The sequence below is a fragment of the Engraulis encrasicolus genome, chromosome 17 (genome assembly GCF_034702125.1).
Source record: "Engraulis encrasicolus isolate BLACKSEA-1 chromosome 17, IST_EnEncr_1.0, whole genome shotgun sequence".
NCBI classification, from domain to species: domain Eukaryota; kingdom Metazoa; phylum Chordata; class Actinopteri; order Clupeiformes; family Engraulidae; genus Engraulis; species Engraulis encrasicolus.
The window spans coordinates 53,710,506-53,729,933 of NC_085873.1; the positions used below are offsets into that span (position 1 = coordinate 53,710,506).

General features: G+C 45.6%; 1 protein-coding gene across 1 annotated transcript in view; it reads right to left on the bottom strand.

Moving 5' to 3' along the window:
• Positions 1–19,428, bottom strand: part of LOC134467115 (dedicator of cytokinesis protein 1-like) — a 551,248-nt gene that overhangs the window by 66,552 nt on the left and 465,268 nt on the right. Inside the window, exons 30-31 of the mRNA XM_063221037.1 lie at positions 10,455–10,533; positions 7,740–7,840 (exon numbers count right to left, since the gene is read on the bottom strand). Coding sequence (XP_063077107.1) covers positions 7,740–7,840; positions 10,455–10,533 — 180 coding nt within the window. The remainder of the gene's footprint in view (positions 1–7,739; positions 7,841–10,454; positions 10,534–19,428) is intronic.

Here is a 19,428-nt window from a genome sequence, read left to right on the forward strand (position 1 = left end):
ATACCTGCTCAAAGGTGAAGTGGCCAGGGTCAATGTACACTCAGACTAATGACTAACCTTATGAATTGCTGTGTGTTGATGTGAGTGTAAATTGTGTGCGTGTGTCTGCAAGCTAGTGAGTTAATGTGATCTAAGCCTGTTAGCCTAAGCCTGTTAGCGATGATGAAGGTGTGAAATGAGGCGTTCCACACACCCATGTGCTTTATGTTTACTGCAATGCGGAATAATGTGTATTAGGTCTTGGTGTATCTTTTCTATTCCTGTATTTATGCAAGATATCAGACACCTTAGGCTCTCGGCATGCTTGCTGTAGGGTACGCGTGTGCGTGCACAATTCGTTCATGAACGTGTTACATGCGTATTTAATGTCAATTTCCCGCTTGTTGGACACGGCAGCCAAATACGTGCGTCAGGTGCGATATTTTCAAATTCCCTGGGGGCGATCGTAAAAGACTGCACAGTTCCACGTGTATGCTTCTGATGAAAACAACAATGACAGCAACTTTTAAGAGCGTCTCATTGAGTTTGTCAGAAATTACATTTGCGATCATACTTCCTTCTTGCACTTTGTCAAAGGAGCGCAAATATAGTAGCAGTATCAGTATTGTTTCCTTGGCCAGGGAGCCCCTCTTTTNGTTTTTTTTGTTTTCCTTGCTGTTTGTGTTCCCAATTTCCGCATCGCAATGCTGCGTGCTCTCTGCCCCCTGGATGATACCGCCAGTATTTTGCGTCTTAGTCAACTGCTTTTAAAAAAGACACTGACGAAGGAAACAGCAGAAACGTTTGTCTACACTTCTGCTGCTATGGAAATAACAAAAAATAAAAAGAAGAACCCGAGTGCGACCCACTTTTTTTACACCTTGTTCAGCCTTGTGATCACATAAAGTGCACAGGCATTGGTACTGTGGTCAAATCCCATCTATGAGTGAAGTGTATATCTGCTGGTGGCATTGGCACTGTGGTCAAATCCCATTCATGAGTGAAGTATATATCTGCTGGTGGCATTGGGGTCAAATCCCATCTATGAGTTGCATATATATCTGCCGGTGTCGAGGTCCACATATCCACTGGGGTCAAATCCCATCTCTGAATGAAGTATATATCTGCTGGTGTCGAGGTCCACATATCCAGAGAGACAGCATGTCACTGGCAGCCTTGGACTGGACATGACAGCCACAGATACATTAACACATAATTACTTCAGGGGGATCTCCCACTCCAGAGAGCTGACACGCACGCACGCACGCACGCACGCACGCACGCACGCACGCACGCACGCACACAAACAAGCACACACAAGCACACACAAGTAAACACACAGGCACACGCAGGTACACACTGCTTTTACTTGTCCCCGTCTCTTGTCATTTCATTGTCAGAGCCGACACACGCACGCACGCACGCACGCAGGCACACACGCACATGCATGCACACACGTGCACATACATACAGAGAGCTGACACATACACAGAGACACACACACACGCGCGCACGCACGCACGCTCGCACACACCAGCACACACACACACGCATGAGCACACACACACGCATGCCCACGCAGGAGCACAAANACACACACGCANACATACACGCGCACACACACACACACACACACAGCATTGACTTGTCTCTGTCCCTTGTCATTTCTGCTCTTTGAGTTTGGAACTTCATTTGCAGTGCGCTGCCATTGCCACCGAAGGCACAGAGGAGCGGCAGCTCTACCCAGCGCTACGCAATACACATATTGTGTCTCTGTGTGTCTGTGTCTGTGTGTGTGTGTGTGTGTGTGTGTGTCAAGTCTACCCAGCGCAGTTCAGTGCAATGCAACCTGAGGGGGTGCTGAGCCTGAGCCAGCCCAACAGTGTGTGCAGTGAAGCGGGCGCCCGTCTAGTCTACAAGTCCCAACACGACAGCAGACACACAACACACACTAACACAGACACACAACACAGACTAACACAGACACACAACACAGACTAACACACACACACAACACAGACTAACACAGACACACAACACAGACTAACACAGACACACAACACAGACTAACACAGGCACACAACACAGACACACAACACAGACTAACACAGACACACAACACAGACTAACACAGACACACAACACAGACACACAACACAGACAACACAGACTAACACAGACACACAACACAGACTAACACAGACTAACACAGACACACAACACAGACTAACACAGACACACAACACAGACTAACACAGACACACACAGCACAGACTAACACACAGACAACACAGACTAACACAGACACACAACACAGACTAACACAGACTAACACAGACACACAACACAGACTAACACAGACACACAACACAGACTAACACACACACACAACACAGACTAACACAGACACACAACACAGACTAACACAGACATACAACACAGACTAACACAGACACACAACACAGACTAACACACAGACACACAACACAGACTAACACAGACACACACAACACAGACTAACACACACACACACACAACACAGACTAACACACACACAACACAGACTAACACACACACACACAGCACAGACTAACACACACACAACACAGACTAACACACACACACAACACAGACTAACACACACACAACACAGACTAACACACACACAACACAGACTAACACATACACACAACACAGACTAACACACACACAACACAGACTAACACACACACACACACACAACACAGACTAACCGTCTAGTCTACACGTTCCAACACGACAGCAGACACACAACACACACTAACAGACGGATGAGACAGTGGGCGGGTGGCGAGGAGCAAAAAAAAAAAAAAATGGGTTGTGATTCTGACTGCAGCTCTCTCGACACATCAGTTACCCTCACATGGGGCAATAAGGGGCAGATTTAGAGAGAGGCAGCACACATCAGTTACCCTCACATGGGGCAATAAGGGGCAGATTTAGAGAGAGGCAGCACACATCAGTTACCCTCACATGGGGAGTGGGGGGCAGATTTAGAGGGAGGCAGCACACATCAGTTACCCTCACATGGGGAGTGGGGGGCAGATTTAGAGAGAGGCAGCACACATCAGTTACCCTCACATGGGGCAGATTTAAAGAACAGCACACATCAGTTACCCTCACATGGGGCAGATTTAGAGAGAGGCAGCACACATCAGAGGCAGGTTGGGGGAGCAGCACAGGGAAAAGAGAGAAGGCCTCCAAGGGACATCGACCCTCCCCCTACCCTTTCACACACAACCAGCACCACAACCACAACCACAACCCACACTGGGACACCAAAGTCCGCCACACACATCACATTGCCCACGGCTGTTTGTTCACTGGACATGGGTGACAAAACCTGGCAAGTGTTAGTGTACCACACCACAGTGCTGTTTGAGGACACGCTCGCTCTTCTCTAGAGTCAGTTAAGTCTACACTCACTCTCTCTTCTCTAGAGTCAGTTAAGTCTACACTCTCTCTCTTCTCTAGAGTCAGTTAAGTCTACACTCACTCTCTCTTCTCTAGAGTCAGTTAAGTCTGAGAGGAGAAGGAGGGGCTGGTGGTGGTGGAAAATCGACTGTCCTGGAGTCAGTAGTGGCACCTGCTCCCACACACACTAACTAAATGCAAATGTGATGCAGTCAATCAGATCTGGGTCTGCTTGCATTATCTCTGGAGCATGAGGCCGCTCAAATGACAGGCTGCTCACCTACACACGCTATACACCTGACTGTCTGTCAGGGGAAGATAAGAAAGAGGTTCTTGGGGGTGTGGAGGTGGTGTGTGTGTGTGTGTGTGTGTGTGTGTGTGTGTGTGTGTGTGTGTGTGTGTGTGTGTGTGTGTGTGTGTGTGTGTGTGTGTGTGTGTGTGTGTGTGTGTGTGTGTGTGTGTGTGTGTGTGTGTGTGTGTGTGTGTGTCAGAGAGAGAGAGAGAGAGAGCAAGAGTGAGAGCGAGAGAGATTGAGTAAGACGACAGACGAGAAGGCAGTATGGAAGAAGTCTGAGAGAAATGCATCAATGCAGCAGCGAGGCGATATGACTATGGCAGTTAGTGTGGAGAAACAAATATAAAAAGGTGAGGGATGGGGGGTGAGCGGGGAGTGTGTGTGTGGGGGGGGGTGTTGTTTATAAAGTGAAATGGCCTCCCTCCCACCTGCTCCCCACCTCACCTCATACTCGCCTCCTGAGTTTTAATGACAGGATTGTGTTTCAAAGGGGAGTAAAAATAGAGTCAGGTGGCACCGACCGCTAGCCTGGGAACTCCCATACTGCCTTTAGTTCTACACAATCGTTTCGATCTGAAAGACAGTATGGCGAGGATGACTCATAACGTACAAGATCATGGTACATGTGTCATAATGGCCAAGCATTCCGACCTTAACAGTTTCTCTGCCCAATTCTATTTACTCTCATTGGCCCAATCAGAGAGCAGGGCAGTGTGTCATAATAGCCAAGTATTCCGGCCCCTATGGAATTTACAATAGGCAACTCCCCAGACCTAATCTCACTTGTGATTAGGTCTGGTGTTAACCAGGCAAACCGACCGCATCTCGAGGTGGATGGAGGCAGATATTGAGACAGGTTCATGATAACCCCCAGAGAGGGTCTATGGCTCTGTACACTATTTCTGGACGAGAAAGTCTGTCCACACTGGCCAAAACGTTGTTTGTTTAATAAAATTCAGCATTGGATGGACAAGAGTGTGGTGTATCTTCCTTCTGTAAAGAAGTTGACAGGCTTTGAGGCGGCCATTTTCTGTTGACTTGGCAAACATATCACAGGGCTGCGGAGGAGGCGATGACAGACAGGATCACACAGGCTGAGCTCTGTACTAATATTTGGAGGTGAAGAGAAGAGCTTAATCTCCAATATAAACACAAGAACAAAGTACTGTATGCACTCTCTCTTACTTATGTGACATCATTTGCCATCTCAGTTCAGTAATGTCCAGTCCACAGTCCAGATGACACGCTTGCACAAAGAGGTGGCTACTATGCTTATGTCCTCGATTGTAAGTCGGTTAAAAAGCGTCTGCCAAATGCAATGTAATGTAATATAATGTAATGCAAAATAAAAAAAACGTGTCCCAGTGGTTGATCATGAAATAACTTTTCTTTTTGTCTGGAACAAAAAAGTTATTTTTTCACTGGGGAAAATGACTGGAACAGCAGGCAAAATGTCCTTCCTCCATTTCTATGCTGGCGGCTCTTGGATCGACTTAAATCCAACATTATGATTCATGCCTGCTAGTGTTTTTAGCCTCTTTCAGTTCTCGCCAAAAGGGCAGACGGTCCAACGTTCACTATAGTTCAACTGTCTCTTGGTTTAGGTTTTCTTTTCCATGTTTTGCATGTAGGTGGATTGTTCCCTGACTCGGCTTGAGGCCTCCTCCTTGCAATAAGATTTGCAAAATAAATCCACATTTCTATAGTTATTGAAAACCCACATGGGGACTGTGTACAAGAAGCAAATTTGGTAATAGTGTAGCTCTTCAAAATTTGATAAGTAATTGCACGTTCATGCTTGGATTACACCATACAAAGGAGAGAGCAACACCACCAATATTTTTACAGTTATCTCCAAAAAAATGGTTGCATCATCTCATTGCCCCAACTGTATAAGCAAAGATATACAGTTGAGGACGATATTATTACCCCCCCTCCTGAAATTAGACATTTCTCTTGATTTCTCTGTAAGAATGACCATTATTAACCGTTTCTGTTATTCTGGAAACAAATACACTGGTGGAGATAATGTTCAATGAGTTGAATTTGGATTTTTCTATTGTTACGATGAGTTTAAACAAAAAAGGGCAAACATGACAAGGACAAAATTATTAGCCCCCTGATCATTAAAAGTCAATATGGCGCCATTTATGAACCAAAACTGACAACAGGCTCTGATAAGTTGCTACCTAGGTTGGCACATGCCCCACTAGGGATTTTGGCCAATTTCTGCACTGCAAAGTGTTCTAGCTGGTCCAAATCGCATGGATGCTGAGCATAGACATTAACCACAGACTCTCAGTGGGATTGAGGACTGGACTATGAGCGGGTGATTCCAATATCTTGGTTTTAGTGTCCTTCAAGAACCTCTGAACTAATCTAAATGCATGCTTTGGGTTACAATGTTGTTGGAAGACCCAGCAATCCATATTCAGACCCAGACTCCCTGTGTCTGAGGCTGAATAACAGACTAAACCTAATGCCCCACCACTATGTGTAACTGTGGAAACTGCTTAGCCTCATTAGACCAAAGAAGCATTGGACACCTGCTTAGATGATTGTTATTGACCTGGCCTCACCTGGAGTTTTTTTCCCCCAAAGAGAAAGACAGTTGTTAGGGCTTGTCATCATATTGGGCTTTGGGACCATCATCATAGAAGAACCCCTTTACTAAAGGCAGTGCATATCAGAGTGTTATTGAGCTTTGCCTGTGAACATTTGAAAGTCAAAAATGAGTTTTGAATGTCTCTGCTTTCATCTGATGATATTCAATTGCACCTGCATGGATGCATGAATTCTGCTTCTGTCAGGTGAAGAAAGGGATAGTCCTTGAATCGTTATAAGATGGTTTCCACAATTAAACATGGTGGTGGATGCATCATTCTGTGGCAGTCTCAGCCACAGGAAACCTTGTTTGGGTGTACGGCACCATAAAAACTGAAAATTATGATAGAATGTGGAAAGTGACCTTGCAAAAATATGCTCATAGAGGGAGCTAAGATCTTCACTGGATCTTTCAATAAGATAATAAACCAAAACTTGCATCCAAAATAGTTCAAATGTTCTTCAAGGATACTAAAACCATGGTCATGGAGTGGTTCAGACCTCAATCCTTTAGATAGTGTTTGAAGAGTGCTGAAAATGAATGTCCATCCTCAACATCCATGCCATTTGGACCAGCTTAACTATTTGCGATGAAAAATCCCTGGTAGGACATGTGCCAACATAGTTAACAACTAATCAAAGTGCCTGGTGTCAATTTTTGTTCATAAATGGCACTGTATTGACTATTAATGATAAGGGGGCTAATAATTTTGTCCTTGCCATTTTTAGACTTTTTTGTTTAAACTCATTGTGAAAATGGAAAAGTCCAAATTTAACTTATTGGATACTATCTCCATGGTGTATTTGTTTCCAGAATAACACACATTTATTAATAATGATCATTCTCAATGATCAATGAAGAGATATGTCTAATTTCAGGAGGGGGGCTAATAATATCGTCCTCAACTGTATTAGGTGCAAGATTATGTGTACTTGTGGATGTGAGTGTGAATTTTCAAGCCACTGTTGCTGCAGCTATATGCAGTAATTGCAGACATTCATTGATATGCATCAGCAAAAACACAGTCTATGCCAATTCAAACTTTTAATTGCACATCAGTATGTAGAGTATGCATCAACACCAGCACTACTTCATTTTTTTAATGTTTAATGCAACGAGCTCTGGCACATCCTCGACAGAAACACTGTCTATTTTGCATTATGAATTGTCGAGGGACACGTGTTGGCTGGGCTGTGAATTAGCCTTCACATGCAGAGAGGAGACACTTAACAGTGGTGATGTGCTGCGGAGGTGCATGCTGTTAACTCACTTGTGGAAGATCTTGAAGGCAGATCTATGAACACCCTGCCCCCCTGACTTCTTGCAGTGTGGTCCTGTTATTATGTCAACTATGTTGAATCTAGCTTTAGTGGTGGTGTGCTGTGGGGGTGCAGGCGGTTAACTCACTTGTGGAAGATCTTGGCCCGTTTGTCGCTGGAGAAGTTCTCCAGCTGCAGAGACTCCTGGGTCAGGAAAGCCACCGCCAAGTGGAAGTAATTATTCCACAACTGAAGAAGACAAGGAGGACATTACATTACATTACATAATATAATATTACATTACATTACATAATATAACATTACATAAGGCCACCGCCAAGTGGAAGAAATTATTCCACAGCTGAAGAGGACAAGGAGGACACACAATCATTGCATTACATTATATAACATTACATAATTACATTACAGTAATATACTTAGCTTATGTTTGAAGTGACCGACAGTTATTACAGAGCAGAGGTTCACAACCTTTTTTGAAAAAAAAAAACGCCCAATTGACCTCATCATTTGCCTCCTAACAACGCCCGTTCTGCCTCCTCTCAGCTGCATCTCTCTAAGGTTAAGTTTAAGCCTCATTCACACGTCGCTGCTAGTTACTTGCTCAGCGAGTTAAGTCAATATGATGTCTTTTGCTTTGGTCTTTTTTTAACTTTATTCATGATACGACGGTGAAGGTGGTGACAGGAAGTGAGTGGGGAGAGAGAGAGAGGGGGAAGGGCCGGCAAAGGACCCGGGCCGGGAATCGAACCCGGGTCAGCCGCATGGTAGACGAGTGCCCTACCGTTTGGCCACGGCAGGGCCCAATACGACGTCCATGTGTTCCGGCGAAGTGAGTTGGTGAGCAGGCGAGGAGTGTACAAGCGATGCGGGCTGGTTCCGAGTTGAAAATATTTTAACTTCGAGAGAGGCGAGTTAGCGAGTAACCAATTGGAATGCAGAGTTCGGTACTTCTCACATTTGCATTGGCAGTTAAAGCCGCGGGAACGTTTAGCGAAGGTTCCATGAGCGAGTGGCGAGTAGGTGAGCATTGTATGTGAACGTAGCTTTAGGTCAAGGACACTTCAGCCATGGACTGAGGAGATGAGGCAGGGCTTCGAATCTGGAACCTCAATCTTACACAGGGCACGGACACTCAGTTCTAGGACACATGACTCAATAGAGAAAATCTTAGAGCTACTGTATGGGGTTAGACGTTCAACAAGGTACAGTAGTGTCACACAGAAATGCCTCAGCTAGTGATCTATAGTGGGCATGGCCTCTACCACCTGCACTACACTGAATAGGTGATGGTGCCCCTTATGAGTGAGCGGTTTACGATACGAGAGGCACATACAGGGTGATTAAGGGGGCTTGTGGCGCCCGGCAACATATGATGGAGAGGCCCCGGCTCTGTTTGCTCCGCCACGAGTCTCTCAAGGCCCATTCAATTACTCCTCACAGTACAGGGGCCATTACCATTGTGACGACGGCAAAAGACATATTTTCCCTCCCTGATATTTTCAGCTGGAGTGTTCAATACTGTTGGGCATGATTAAACACACAGCACTGCACTGCACTGCACATGGGACAAATACAGCCGATGTGGAGCAGATCCTGGTGAATGGACTAATAATAAACTGCTCTCTACTCTACTCCACAACAGGCCTGCGTACCGTATACATCATAGTTATATATATACTGTAGCTACTACCTCCTCCAGATATTACACACAATCACAATACAGCTAAGCTCTCTTTATTCTTTATCTAAATAATAAACTGCTCTCTACTCTACTCCACAACAGGCCTGCGTACACATACATACATCATAGTTATACAGTATATAGCTAAGACCTCCTCCAGAGATTGATGATACAGCTAAGCTACAGGTATCTTTATCTATTTATCTCTTAATTTCTCTCTCTCGTTCCGTGTGTGTGTGTGTGTGTGTGTGTGTGTGTGTGTGTGTGTGTGTGTGTGTGTGTGTGTGTGTGTGTGTGTGTGTGTGTGTGTGTGTGTGTGTGTGTGTGTGTGTGTGTGTGTGTACTGTTGGAAAGGTGGCAGTAAGAATGGAGACCTTACATATATTGCCACTATATGGTCTGTGCTTTGCATCTCTCTACTCCCCCCACCTCCCCACGCCACCACTGCTTCCCTGCCAGAGGTAACCAAAAACAGAGGGGTGTCACTCCTCGCCCGTCAGGCACCCATATTAATGGCCCGTGAAATGAAACAGCAATAGGCCGTGACGTGCAAGTTCTCACTTCGCAGGTCATAAAGGAAAGATCGCTTTATTACACTGACATGTTCATTATCAACAGCCAACACATTCACACCATCTGTCAATGGCATCATCTGTGTGTACAGTACTCCTGCCTTTACAGCATGGAAATGCAATATGCCACTCAGGACACTGTGCAATATGGGGACTGTGCAATATGGGGACTGTGCAATATGGGGACTGTGCAATATGGGGACTGTGCAATATGGGGACTGTGCAATATGCCACTCCAGGACACTGTGCAATATGGGGACTGTGCAATATGGGGACTGTGCAATATGGGGACTGTGCAATATGGGGACTGTGCAATATGGGGACTGTGCAATATGGGGACTGTGCAATATGGGGACTGTGCAATATGCCACTCAGGACCATGTAGGTTTGAAGGTACAGGAGCTTGGCTGTGATGTGTCCAGTGATGGTGGGGACTTGTCATTACACTACAAAAGCTGAACTTGACGGCTGGTGGAGAACAGAGGATGTCATGGTGCGGTGCCTTAGCACATTGAGAGACAACCCCCCCCCAACCCCTCCCATCCATCACCCCTCCCCCTCAGCTCTGAAAGATTGAAGGATTTCTTACCTGGAGCTCGAAGTTGGTCTGGTCCAGGAACTTCTTGTTCAGCACCGTGGCATACTGATTGATGGCCCTCAAGAAGACCCTGGAAGATAAGAGAACAGCCCTTTACACGTCTTGTCTTGTTACTTGTTACAGCTTTTTAACACTGGTGAAGGTGAAGAAGACTCTGGAAGATAAGAGAACAGCCCTTTATACGTCTTGTCTTGTTACTTGTTACAGCTTTTTAACACTGGTGAAGGTGTGCTGTGCTGTTTCACAATCTGCCTGCCTGACTGCCAGGGGCCCTGTCAGGTGGCATCGAGTGCTAACGCCGCCATTGTAAAACTTAATGTCCGCCTCTCATTGGGAGAATAGAAGCCGTAATTTCCTCACCAACGAGGGGGCAAAATATATTATTCTAATTCCCCTCACCCTCATACAATAGGGGCTCTGCTCACGAGGCTGCCGCGGCTGGTCGTAAACCCCCCTTATTAACCATTACACCAGGCGCTCATCTCCACACGCATCTCACCTTCTGCACTGTGTGGTACGTAGCCAGGAGCGGCATAGTGTAGTGCGGCGCGGCTCGCAGAGGGAGAGTGGATAAGACACAGATGATAAAGTTAATCACCTCTCTGACGACGCCAGCAGCAGGAACACATTAGCCTGCTACGCTAACTCTAACGAGGCCGGCACTCCACTTAATGTGATGGGAGAGGAGAGCGAGAGAGAGAGAGAGAGAGAGAGAGAGAGAGAGAGAGAGAGAGAGAGAGAGAGAGAGACAGAGAAAGATACGGATGAGAGAGGAGAAGAATATGAAGGACTGCGAGACTGCTTAATATCCATTTGCACACCTTCACATACGCCTTTCATTATTAATCTTATTTATTACTTATTTAGAATTGTTCATAATTGTTTATAGTTTTCTCCCCTCTTCTCTGTTCGACAGCAGCAGGTATGGCATCATCATCTCATCATAATTCTTCAAATTTCTTCCAAAAACCTCACCGTCCTTCTGCTCAGACAGCACTCTACAATCACTTCACCAAGTAGTAGTAGTGCTATCAACTGCCACTCAGACCAAGTAGTAGTAGTGCTATCAACTGCCACTCAGACCAAGTAGTAGTAGTGCTATCAACTGCCACTCAGACCAAGTAGTAGTAGTGCTATCAACTGCCACTCAGACGGGAAGACAGTGAGTCAATGAAACCCTTCGGTCCAGGGTTAAACGCTGTCAAATGTCTCTTAAAAATTCTCAAGATCGATGCTCAAATAGCGATGGCTTGTGTCAGCAATACAGGCAGACAGCTTTGATAAGTGTCACCAAGGGGTTCACAAGAGATGGGGCGGCACTCAGCCAGGATATCTACTGGAGTACTTTATCAGCTGAAGAAGACTCAAAACATGCAGCACAGTAACCTTTAAGTGTGCCGCTGGTGTTAAGCACATGGGCTAATGAAACAAGCTCATTAGTCACACTTTCATTAACTTCCTCAGGCTCTCAGGAAGTCCCTAACAGGAGGAGGAAGGAGTGGGACTACTGGATAAGCACTCAGGGTTGCTGATGCTGAAATTACAACATCACCTCTGCATACACAGCCTCAATCTGATAAAATACTTGCAGATATAAGAAGAGAATTGGCTAAATGTTCCATTTAAACACACTGGGGAAATTTCGAGAAAATCTGATCAGATACAGCTGCAAACATTTTCAATCAGACATTCATTGTTCTTCTGTAAGTAATTCAGTGTAGTATACTGCAACACCAAAGGATCCTGACAATGCACTTGCCCTTTTTTCCTCACCAAAAAAAGGAAGACTTTTTCCACATCAAAGTTTAAACTTTACACCGGGTTGAAGCTCAGAGTCCCTCTGGACCAGTGAAGTTCACCTGATTGACACTTCTGGTTCAGGCCCTGCAGCCTTGATTAAGGGCTCTTATGGTTGGGCAGGATGGGCGATTTTACAGCATATGCACAGCACTACTTTGTCAGCCCTACAGTCAGAAATGGAGCCAAATGTTGGACGTGTTCCACCTTTTATATGAGCAAGGCATCCTCATTTCAGGCCACTTCTGCAGTGGAAATCTTGCATGTAAATGTAAATTGATGCCTTAGACCTTTGAAATGTGCGTCAGTTAAAAGTTCATAAATAGCTAAATAATTTATGTTGCATGCACTACTGCACTATGATATATATATATGCACCCACATATACGTAATGACTTACATCTGCACATTAATAAACCGTACAAAGACTGATTTCACAAAGGCAGCAGGAAAAGAGGGTATATTTCAAGAAAGGCATTCTCTCAGAAGCAGTCTGATTCACATGAGGAAATCCATAACCCCTGTAGGTGTTGACTCACTGCTTCCTCATGAAAATGGGGGAAGAATAAACCCAAATGCATAACCTTCCCATTATGGCTGATAGAATACAAATACAATGGGATTCACTGCTGTTCCCATATTGCCCCATGAGAATATATTGCTCTTGATATTCAACACAACGTGCAGAGTCCACACAGGTGTTTGGTACTAAACATGCACTTTAAATTCACATTATATTGATGGACTTTGTCCTTGCGCTAAAATAAAATATAAATGGGAGAGCTGGACCGTCATAAAGATGTAGATTTCTACCTTTGAACCGCATTGACCACCAGAAGCAGAGACCTCTAATACTCCACACAAACTTCAATCACTCCTTGATCATACAGTGGTACAGGAAGTGCTGATTGTAATTCAGCCAATCACACTGAAGAGATGGCACGCGGGGGTCAGTGCAGTGCATGCCAGTTGTGCAATGGAGAGTGCTGCCAGTAAGCAGCGTCCAACATAGCTCATCAGCTGCTGTCAAGCCCAGGAAATAAGTAAGGGTTAACGTTTGGCGAGAAGGTCGCTACCGTGGAATAGCAGTACGACAGAGAGAATCTTTAGAGTGACAAAAGACCGGACCCCCTGCGGAGTGATATGAAACATTCGCTTTAGCCACTGACTTGTATACAAGCCAGTGGCTTTAGCAGTGAACGTCTTGTTGCCATTGACAGCGGTAGCCAGGACAACGGGTGCTGTCTATCACAGAAGCTGATTAGAGTCTTGTTGAAAAGTCGCTTTAGCAGTGAAAAGTCTTGTTGCCATTGACAGCGGTCTGTTATAGACCAACCCGTCCGTTATCGAAAAATAACAGACGTCCGAACGTTGGGGAGCCCCGTTGAAATGAATGGAGCATTCGACAGATGACGTCACAACCATATAATAAAGAGGAATTAAGTCCCTCTCCAGGCAAAGGCAAACATTATCTGAGGACCATATGGGAGTTTAACATAACATCTGTAGAGAGCTCTGATTAGCAGGGGGTGGTGGGGGTGGTGGTGGTGGTGGTGGTGGGAGAGGTGTGGTGGTGGTGGGAGGGGGGAGATGGGCTGCTGCTGCTGGTGGTGGTGGGAGAGATGGGGAGTGGTGGAGTGTTTAAGGGTCTGGGGGATGCTGTTCTTAGACTTCTGTGATTCGTGTGAGCAGAAATGCATCGTAGTCACAGCCATGACTGCTGACAGCTTTGGTCAGTACCAGGACAAACTCATCTGAGAGGGCCCCCCTCCAAATACACACGATGTAATGCAAACCCAATTCTGGGCTCCCTCTCTCCCTGGGCACAGGACAACTGACCCCTTTGCTGCCCCCCGGTCTTCTTCCCTGGTCACAGCCAGCCTGCCCGCAGTCCTTCCGCCTGATTTCAATAAGTGCTGAATCTGATCAGGAAGTACTACAGAGGAAAATTAGCTTCAGGAAGGAGGAGTGTGAAGACTTTTCTGATTGGCCGTTGCCACTGCTTCTACTTATGGAGTTTCACGGTGGATGCTGCAGCAGCTGTTTAAATTCTGCTGGCGTGTGTGTGTGTGTGTGTGTGTGTCCTCATTTTTTGATTAGGTCGGTTCCCCGTCCATGAAATATTTAAATCAGGCATTTGAGGAACACATTTTGGAAGTTACTGAACTAGTTATCTTTGTCATTAGCCTCAGAAAACAGCCAACATGAAAATTTTAAGGCTCCTCTTCCTGCATTAGTTCATTTGCCAATATGATGATTTTCAAAATGCTGACAGGAAACGCTTGAATTTCAATGCACAAAGCAAAGCTTATTTCAACAATAGTACTGACTCAATGCAGACAAGCAAAGCTTATTTCAATGCTGACTCAATCCAAGCCTGAGATTACAGGACAGGGCCAGAGAGCAAACATGGGAGACACAAAGACAGGCAAGTATGCTACATGACATTACATTACACATTGAGACGCTTTTTAAACCAAAGCGACTTATAGCTATTTAGGAACAGGGAATTGGTTACATGCCCTGGAGGTGCCTTGCTCAAGGGTACTTCAGCCATGGATGAAGGCGCTGGTAAAACCTGCAACCCTCTGATCTAAAGACCAGCGCTCTAACCATTGAGCCGTGGCTGCCCTGTAATCGTGTATACAACTACTGACAACCAATGATTTGTCATCTGCAGCAAAGGAACAGCTTACAGCTCCCAAGACATGTCTACTGTCTTGTCATATACCACTGCACATTAAGATAACATGTATGGTTTCTAAAGCCCTAGAGGCATACATAGATCTCAGTAATAATACACAAATGTGCTGCATATACATGTATGTGGCTTCATAATGTCTTCTAAATGTGGAGTGCAGTCTGCAATGGCATATCACAGCCTGTTTTACATTAGGCGTTGATGACCATTGAGCAATATGTACCTATGGAATCTCCATTACACATCTACTAGGGGTGTAACTGTATATAATATATACCTATGGAATCTCCATTACACATCTACTAGGGGTGTAACTGTATTTATTATATGGTGTGGACGTCATCGGTCGAATGCTCCATTCATTTCAACGGGGCTCCCCAACGTTCGCACGTCTGTTATTTTTCGATAACGGACGGGTTGGTCTATAACAGACCGCTGTCAATGGCAACAAGACTTTTCACTGCTAAAGCGACTTTTCAACAAGACTCTAATCAGCTGCTGTGATAGAGAACACCTGTTGTCCTGGCTACCTAGCTGTTGCCTAGCGGTGTTCCACAACGGCACTGTTTTGTTTTGCGCAGCAACAATCTTTTGACATTAAAAACTATAATAGACTTAACATTAAATAGGCCTAAAGAAATGTCCCCGCCATGTGTGAATCATTTAAGTATATCCATATAATAAGCGGGTTAACTTTCGGCGAGTCGGTCGCTTTGTGGAATAGCAGCACTTCAGAGAGAACAAGACCCCTCCGGTCCGCGTCGGGGTCTAAAGATTCTCTCTGTCGTGCTGCTATTCCACGGTAGCGACCTTCTCGCCGAACGTTAACCCTTACTTATCATATGGTTGTGACGTCATCGGTCGAATGCTCCATTCATTTCAGCGGGGCTCCCCAACGTTCGCACGTCTGTTATGTAAGGGTTAATGTTCGGCGAGAAGGTCGCTACCGTGGAATAGCAGCACGACAGAGAGAATCTTTAGACCCTGACGCGGAGCGGAGGGGTCTTGTTCTCTCTGAAGTGCTGCTATTCCACAAAGCGACCGACTCGCCGAAAGTTAACCCGCTTATTATATGGATATACTTAAATGATTCACACATGCGGGGACATTTCTTTAGACCTATTTAATGTTAAGATTGTTGCTGCGCAAAACAAAACAGTGCCGTTGTGGAACACCGCTAGGCAACAGCTAGGTAGGCTAGCCAGGACAACAGATGTTGTCTATCACAGCAGCTGATTAGAGTGACAAAAGACCGGACCCCCTGCGGAGTGATATGAAACATTCGCTTTAGCCACTGACTTGTATACAAGCCAGTGGCTTTAGCAGTGAACGTCTTGTTGCCATTGACAGCGGTAGCCAGGACAACGGGTGCTGTCTATCACAGCAGCTGATTAGAGTCTTGTTGAAAAGTCGCTTTAGCAGTGAAAAGTCTTGTTGCCATTGACAGCGGTCTGTTATAGACCAACCCGTCCGTTATCGAAAAATAACAGACGTCCGAACGTTGGGGAGCACCGTTGAAATGAATGGAGCATTCGACAGATGACGTCACAACCATATAATAATTTTCGATAACGGACGGGTTGGTCTATAACAGACCGCTGTCAATGGCAACAAGACTTTTCACTGCTAAAGCGACTTTTCAACAAGACTCTAATCAGCTGCTGTGATAGGCAACACCTGTTGTCCTGGCTACCTAGCTGTTGTGTAGATAGCGGTGTTCCACAACGGCACTGTTTTGTTTTGCGCAGCAACAATCTTAACATTAAATAGAGTAGAGTAGAGTAGAGTAGAGTATCTTTTATTGATCCCAGGGGGAAATTAAGGTGTCAAGTAGCATACACACATACATAAATGAAGACATTGCTCACAAGACGTAACACACATATTACACATAAAATAATCATCATATATAGCTCACTGTTACATATATTTGCCAAGGCATCTCTCACACACTCTCTCTCTCTCTCTCTCTCTCTCTCTCTCTCTCTCTCTCTCTCTCTCTCTCTCTCTCTCTCTCTCTCACACACACTCACACACACACACACACACACACACACACACACACACACACCAAAAATAAAGTGTAAAGTGTCCACAGTGTTCACATGTGCCTTAGCTGAGTGGCACATAGAAGCCAACACAAAGTGGCCATAAAGTGTCCAGGAGTGTCCATAGTCTCTCTGCCTAGTACAATGTCCATTGTATTCCTTGGAAAAAGAGATGAGATGGGGGGGGGGGAGTGTGTAACACAAGTCGCCCCCCTGTCTCACTACACACACACACACACACACACACACACACACACACACACACACACACACACACACACACACACACACACACACACACCAAAAATAAAGTGTACATAGTGTCACCTGTGCTGGGTGGCCAAAAAAACAAAGTGTCCAGGAGTATCAGTAGTCCAGGGGGTAACACAAGTCGCCAACTGTGTCTCTACACACACACACACACACACACACACACACACACACACACACACACACACACACACACACACACACACACACACACACACACACACACACACACACACACACACACACACACACACAAGCAGCTGTGCATTGTCCAGTGACTGCACTGTCCAGTGAAGATGAGTCGAAGGGTAAAGGGTTAAGAGTCCAGGTAAATAAAATGTGCAGGAGTGGGATTTGTTATGCAGTCCAGTCCCCTATGACAATCTCTCTTTGTGTGTCCTTCTGTGCAATGTTGAAAAGCTGGATGGCCCTGGGTACAAATGACTTCCGCAGCCTGTCTGTCTTGCAGGAGATGGCGCGCAGTCTGTAGCTGAACAGGCTTCTCTGGTTGTTGAGGACTGGGTACAGGGGGTGCTCGTAGTTGTCCAAAATAGAGTCCAATCTGCTAAGTGTCCTCTTGTCAGCAGTGGTTGTGAGGACGTCCAGTTCTGTGCCGACAACAGACCCTGCTTTCCTCACCAGCCTGTCAAGCCGTCCAGCATCCAGGCCTAAAGAAATGTCCCCGCCATGTGTGAATCATGTAAGTATATCCATATAATAAGCGGGTTAACTTTCGGCGAGTCGGTCGCTTTGTGGAATAGCAGCACTTCAGAGAGAACAAGACCCCTCCGCTCCGCGACGGGGTCTAAAGATTCTCTCTGTCGTGCTGCTATTCCACGGTAGCGACCTTCTCGCCGAACGTTAACCCTTACATAATATATACCTACGGAATCTCCATTACACATCTACTAGGGGTGTAACTGTATATAATATATACCGATGGAGTCTCCATTACACATCTAGGGGTGTAACTGTATATAATATATACCTACGGAATCTCCATTACACATCTACTGGGGGTGTAACTGTATATAATATATACCGATGGAATCTCCATTACACATCTAGGGGTGTAACTGTATATAATATATACCTATGGAATCTCCAATACACATCTACGTACATGTGTGTAGACATGACTAGGAATTCTCATTCACCCCAGCATGCAGCTGATATCCTACAGCTCCACATGGCTCCAACAGCCCATGACTAAACCACACACAGAGACACTCTCTCTTTCTCTTTTACTCTCTCTCTCTCTCTCTCTCTCTCTCTCTTTTACTCTCTCTCTCTCTCTCTCTCTCTCTCTCTCTCTCTCTGCAGCAGGCAGAGCCTCCTCTCAGCACATCTCACTCAATTTTCTGCTGTTGTGAGCACGCGTATATAGATGATACGCTTAACTCCGGGCTAATGGTATAGTGTGTTTCCATCCAGTGCACCTGTCCCTGAGAGAAATATTACTGCTCCATATGCCATGTCCTACCAAGAGGAGGAGCAGGGAAATATTACTGCTCCATATGCCATGTCCTACCAAGAGGAGGAGCAGGGAAATATTACTGCTCCATGATAGGCCATGTCCTACCAAGAGGAGGAACAGGGAAATATTACTGCTCCATGATAGGCCATGTCCTACCAAGAGGAGGAACAGGGAAATATTACTGCTCCATGATAGGCCATGTCCTACCAAGAGGAGGAACAGGGAAATATTACAAAGATAGGGAGAAGGTGAACATTTCCAATAATATTTTTCATGGGCTATATTTATTTCCATTTCTCCTGGGCCAGGTGTAATTGTCGCTAAGTGAATTAGTCAAGCCAATATGGCGGAGCAGAGGTGGGGGTGGGCAGGGCACACAGCGGGACAGAGGCCTGTCTAAAACGATTACTGAAAAGCCCCTTTATAGGAGCCGCAGCGGAATAGGATTCTGTACACACACATACTCACACTCACACTCCCCCATACACACATACTCACACACACACACCATTCTCACACTCACACATACACACCATGCTCTCACACACTCCCCTGAGTTGGAGACTCTGTAATCCTAGCTGTGTGCTCTGCTCTGCTGGCACAGGGCAGACGATCTTAATAGCTTCTACAATCGGTTTAATTGTCCTGCCATTGTGAATGCTACCAGCAAGG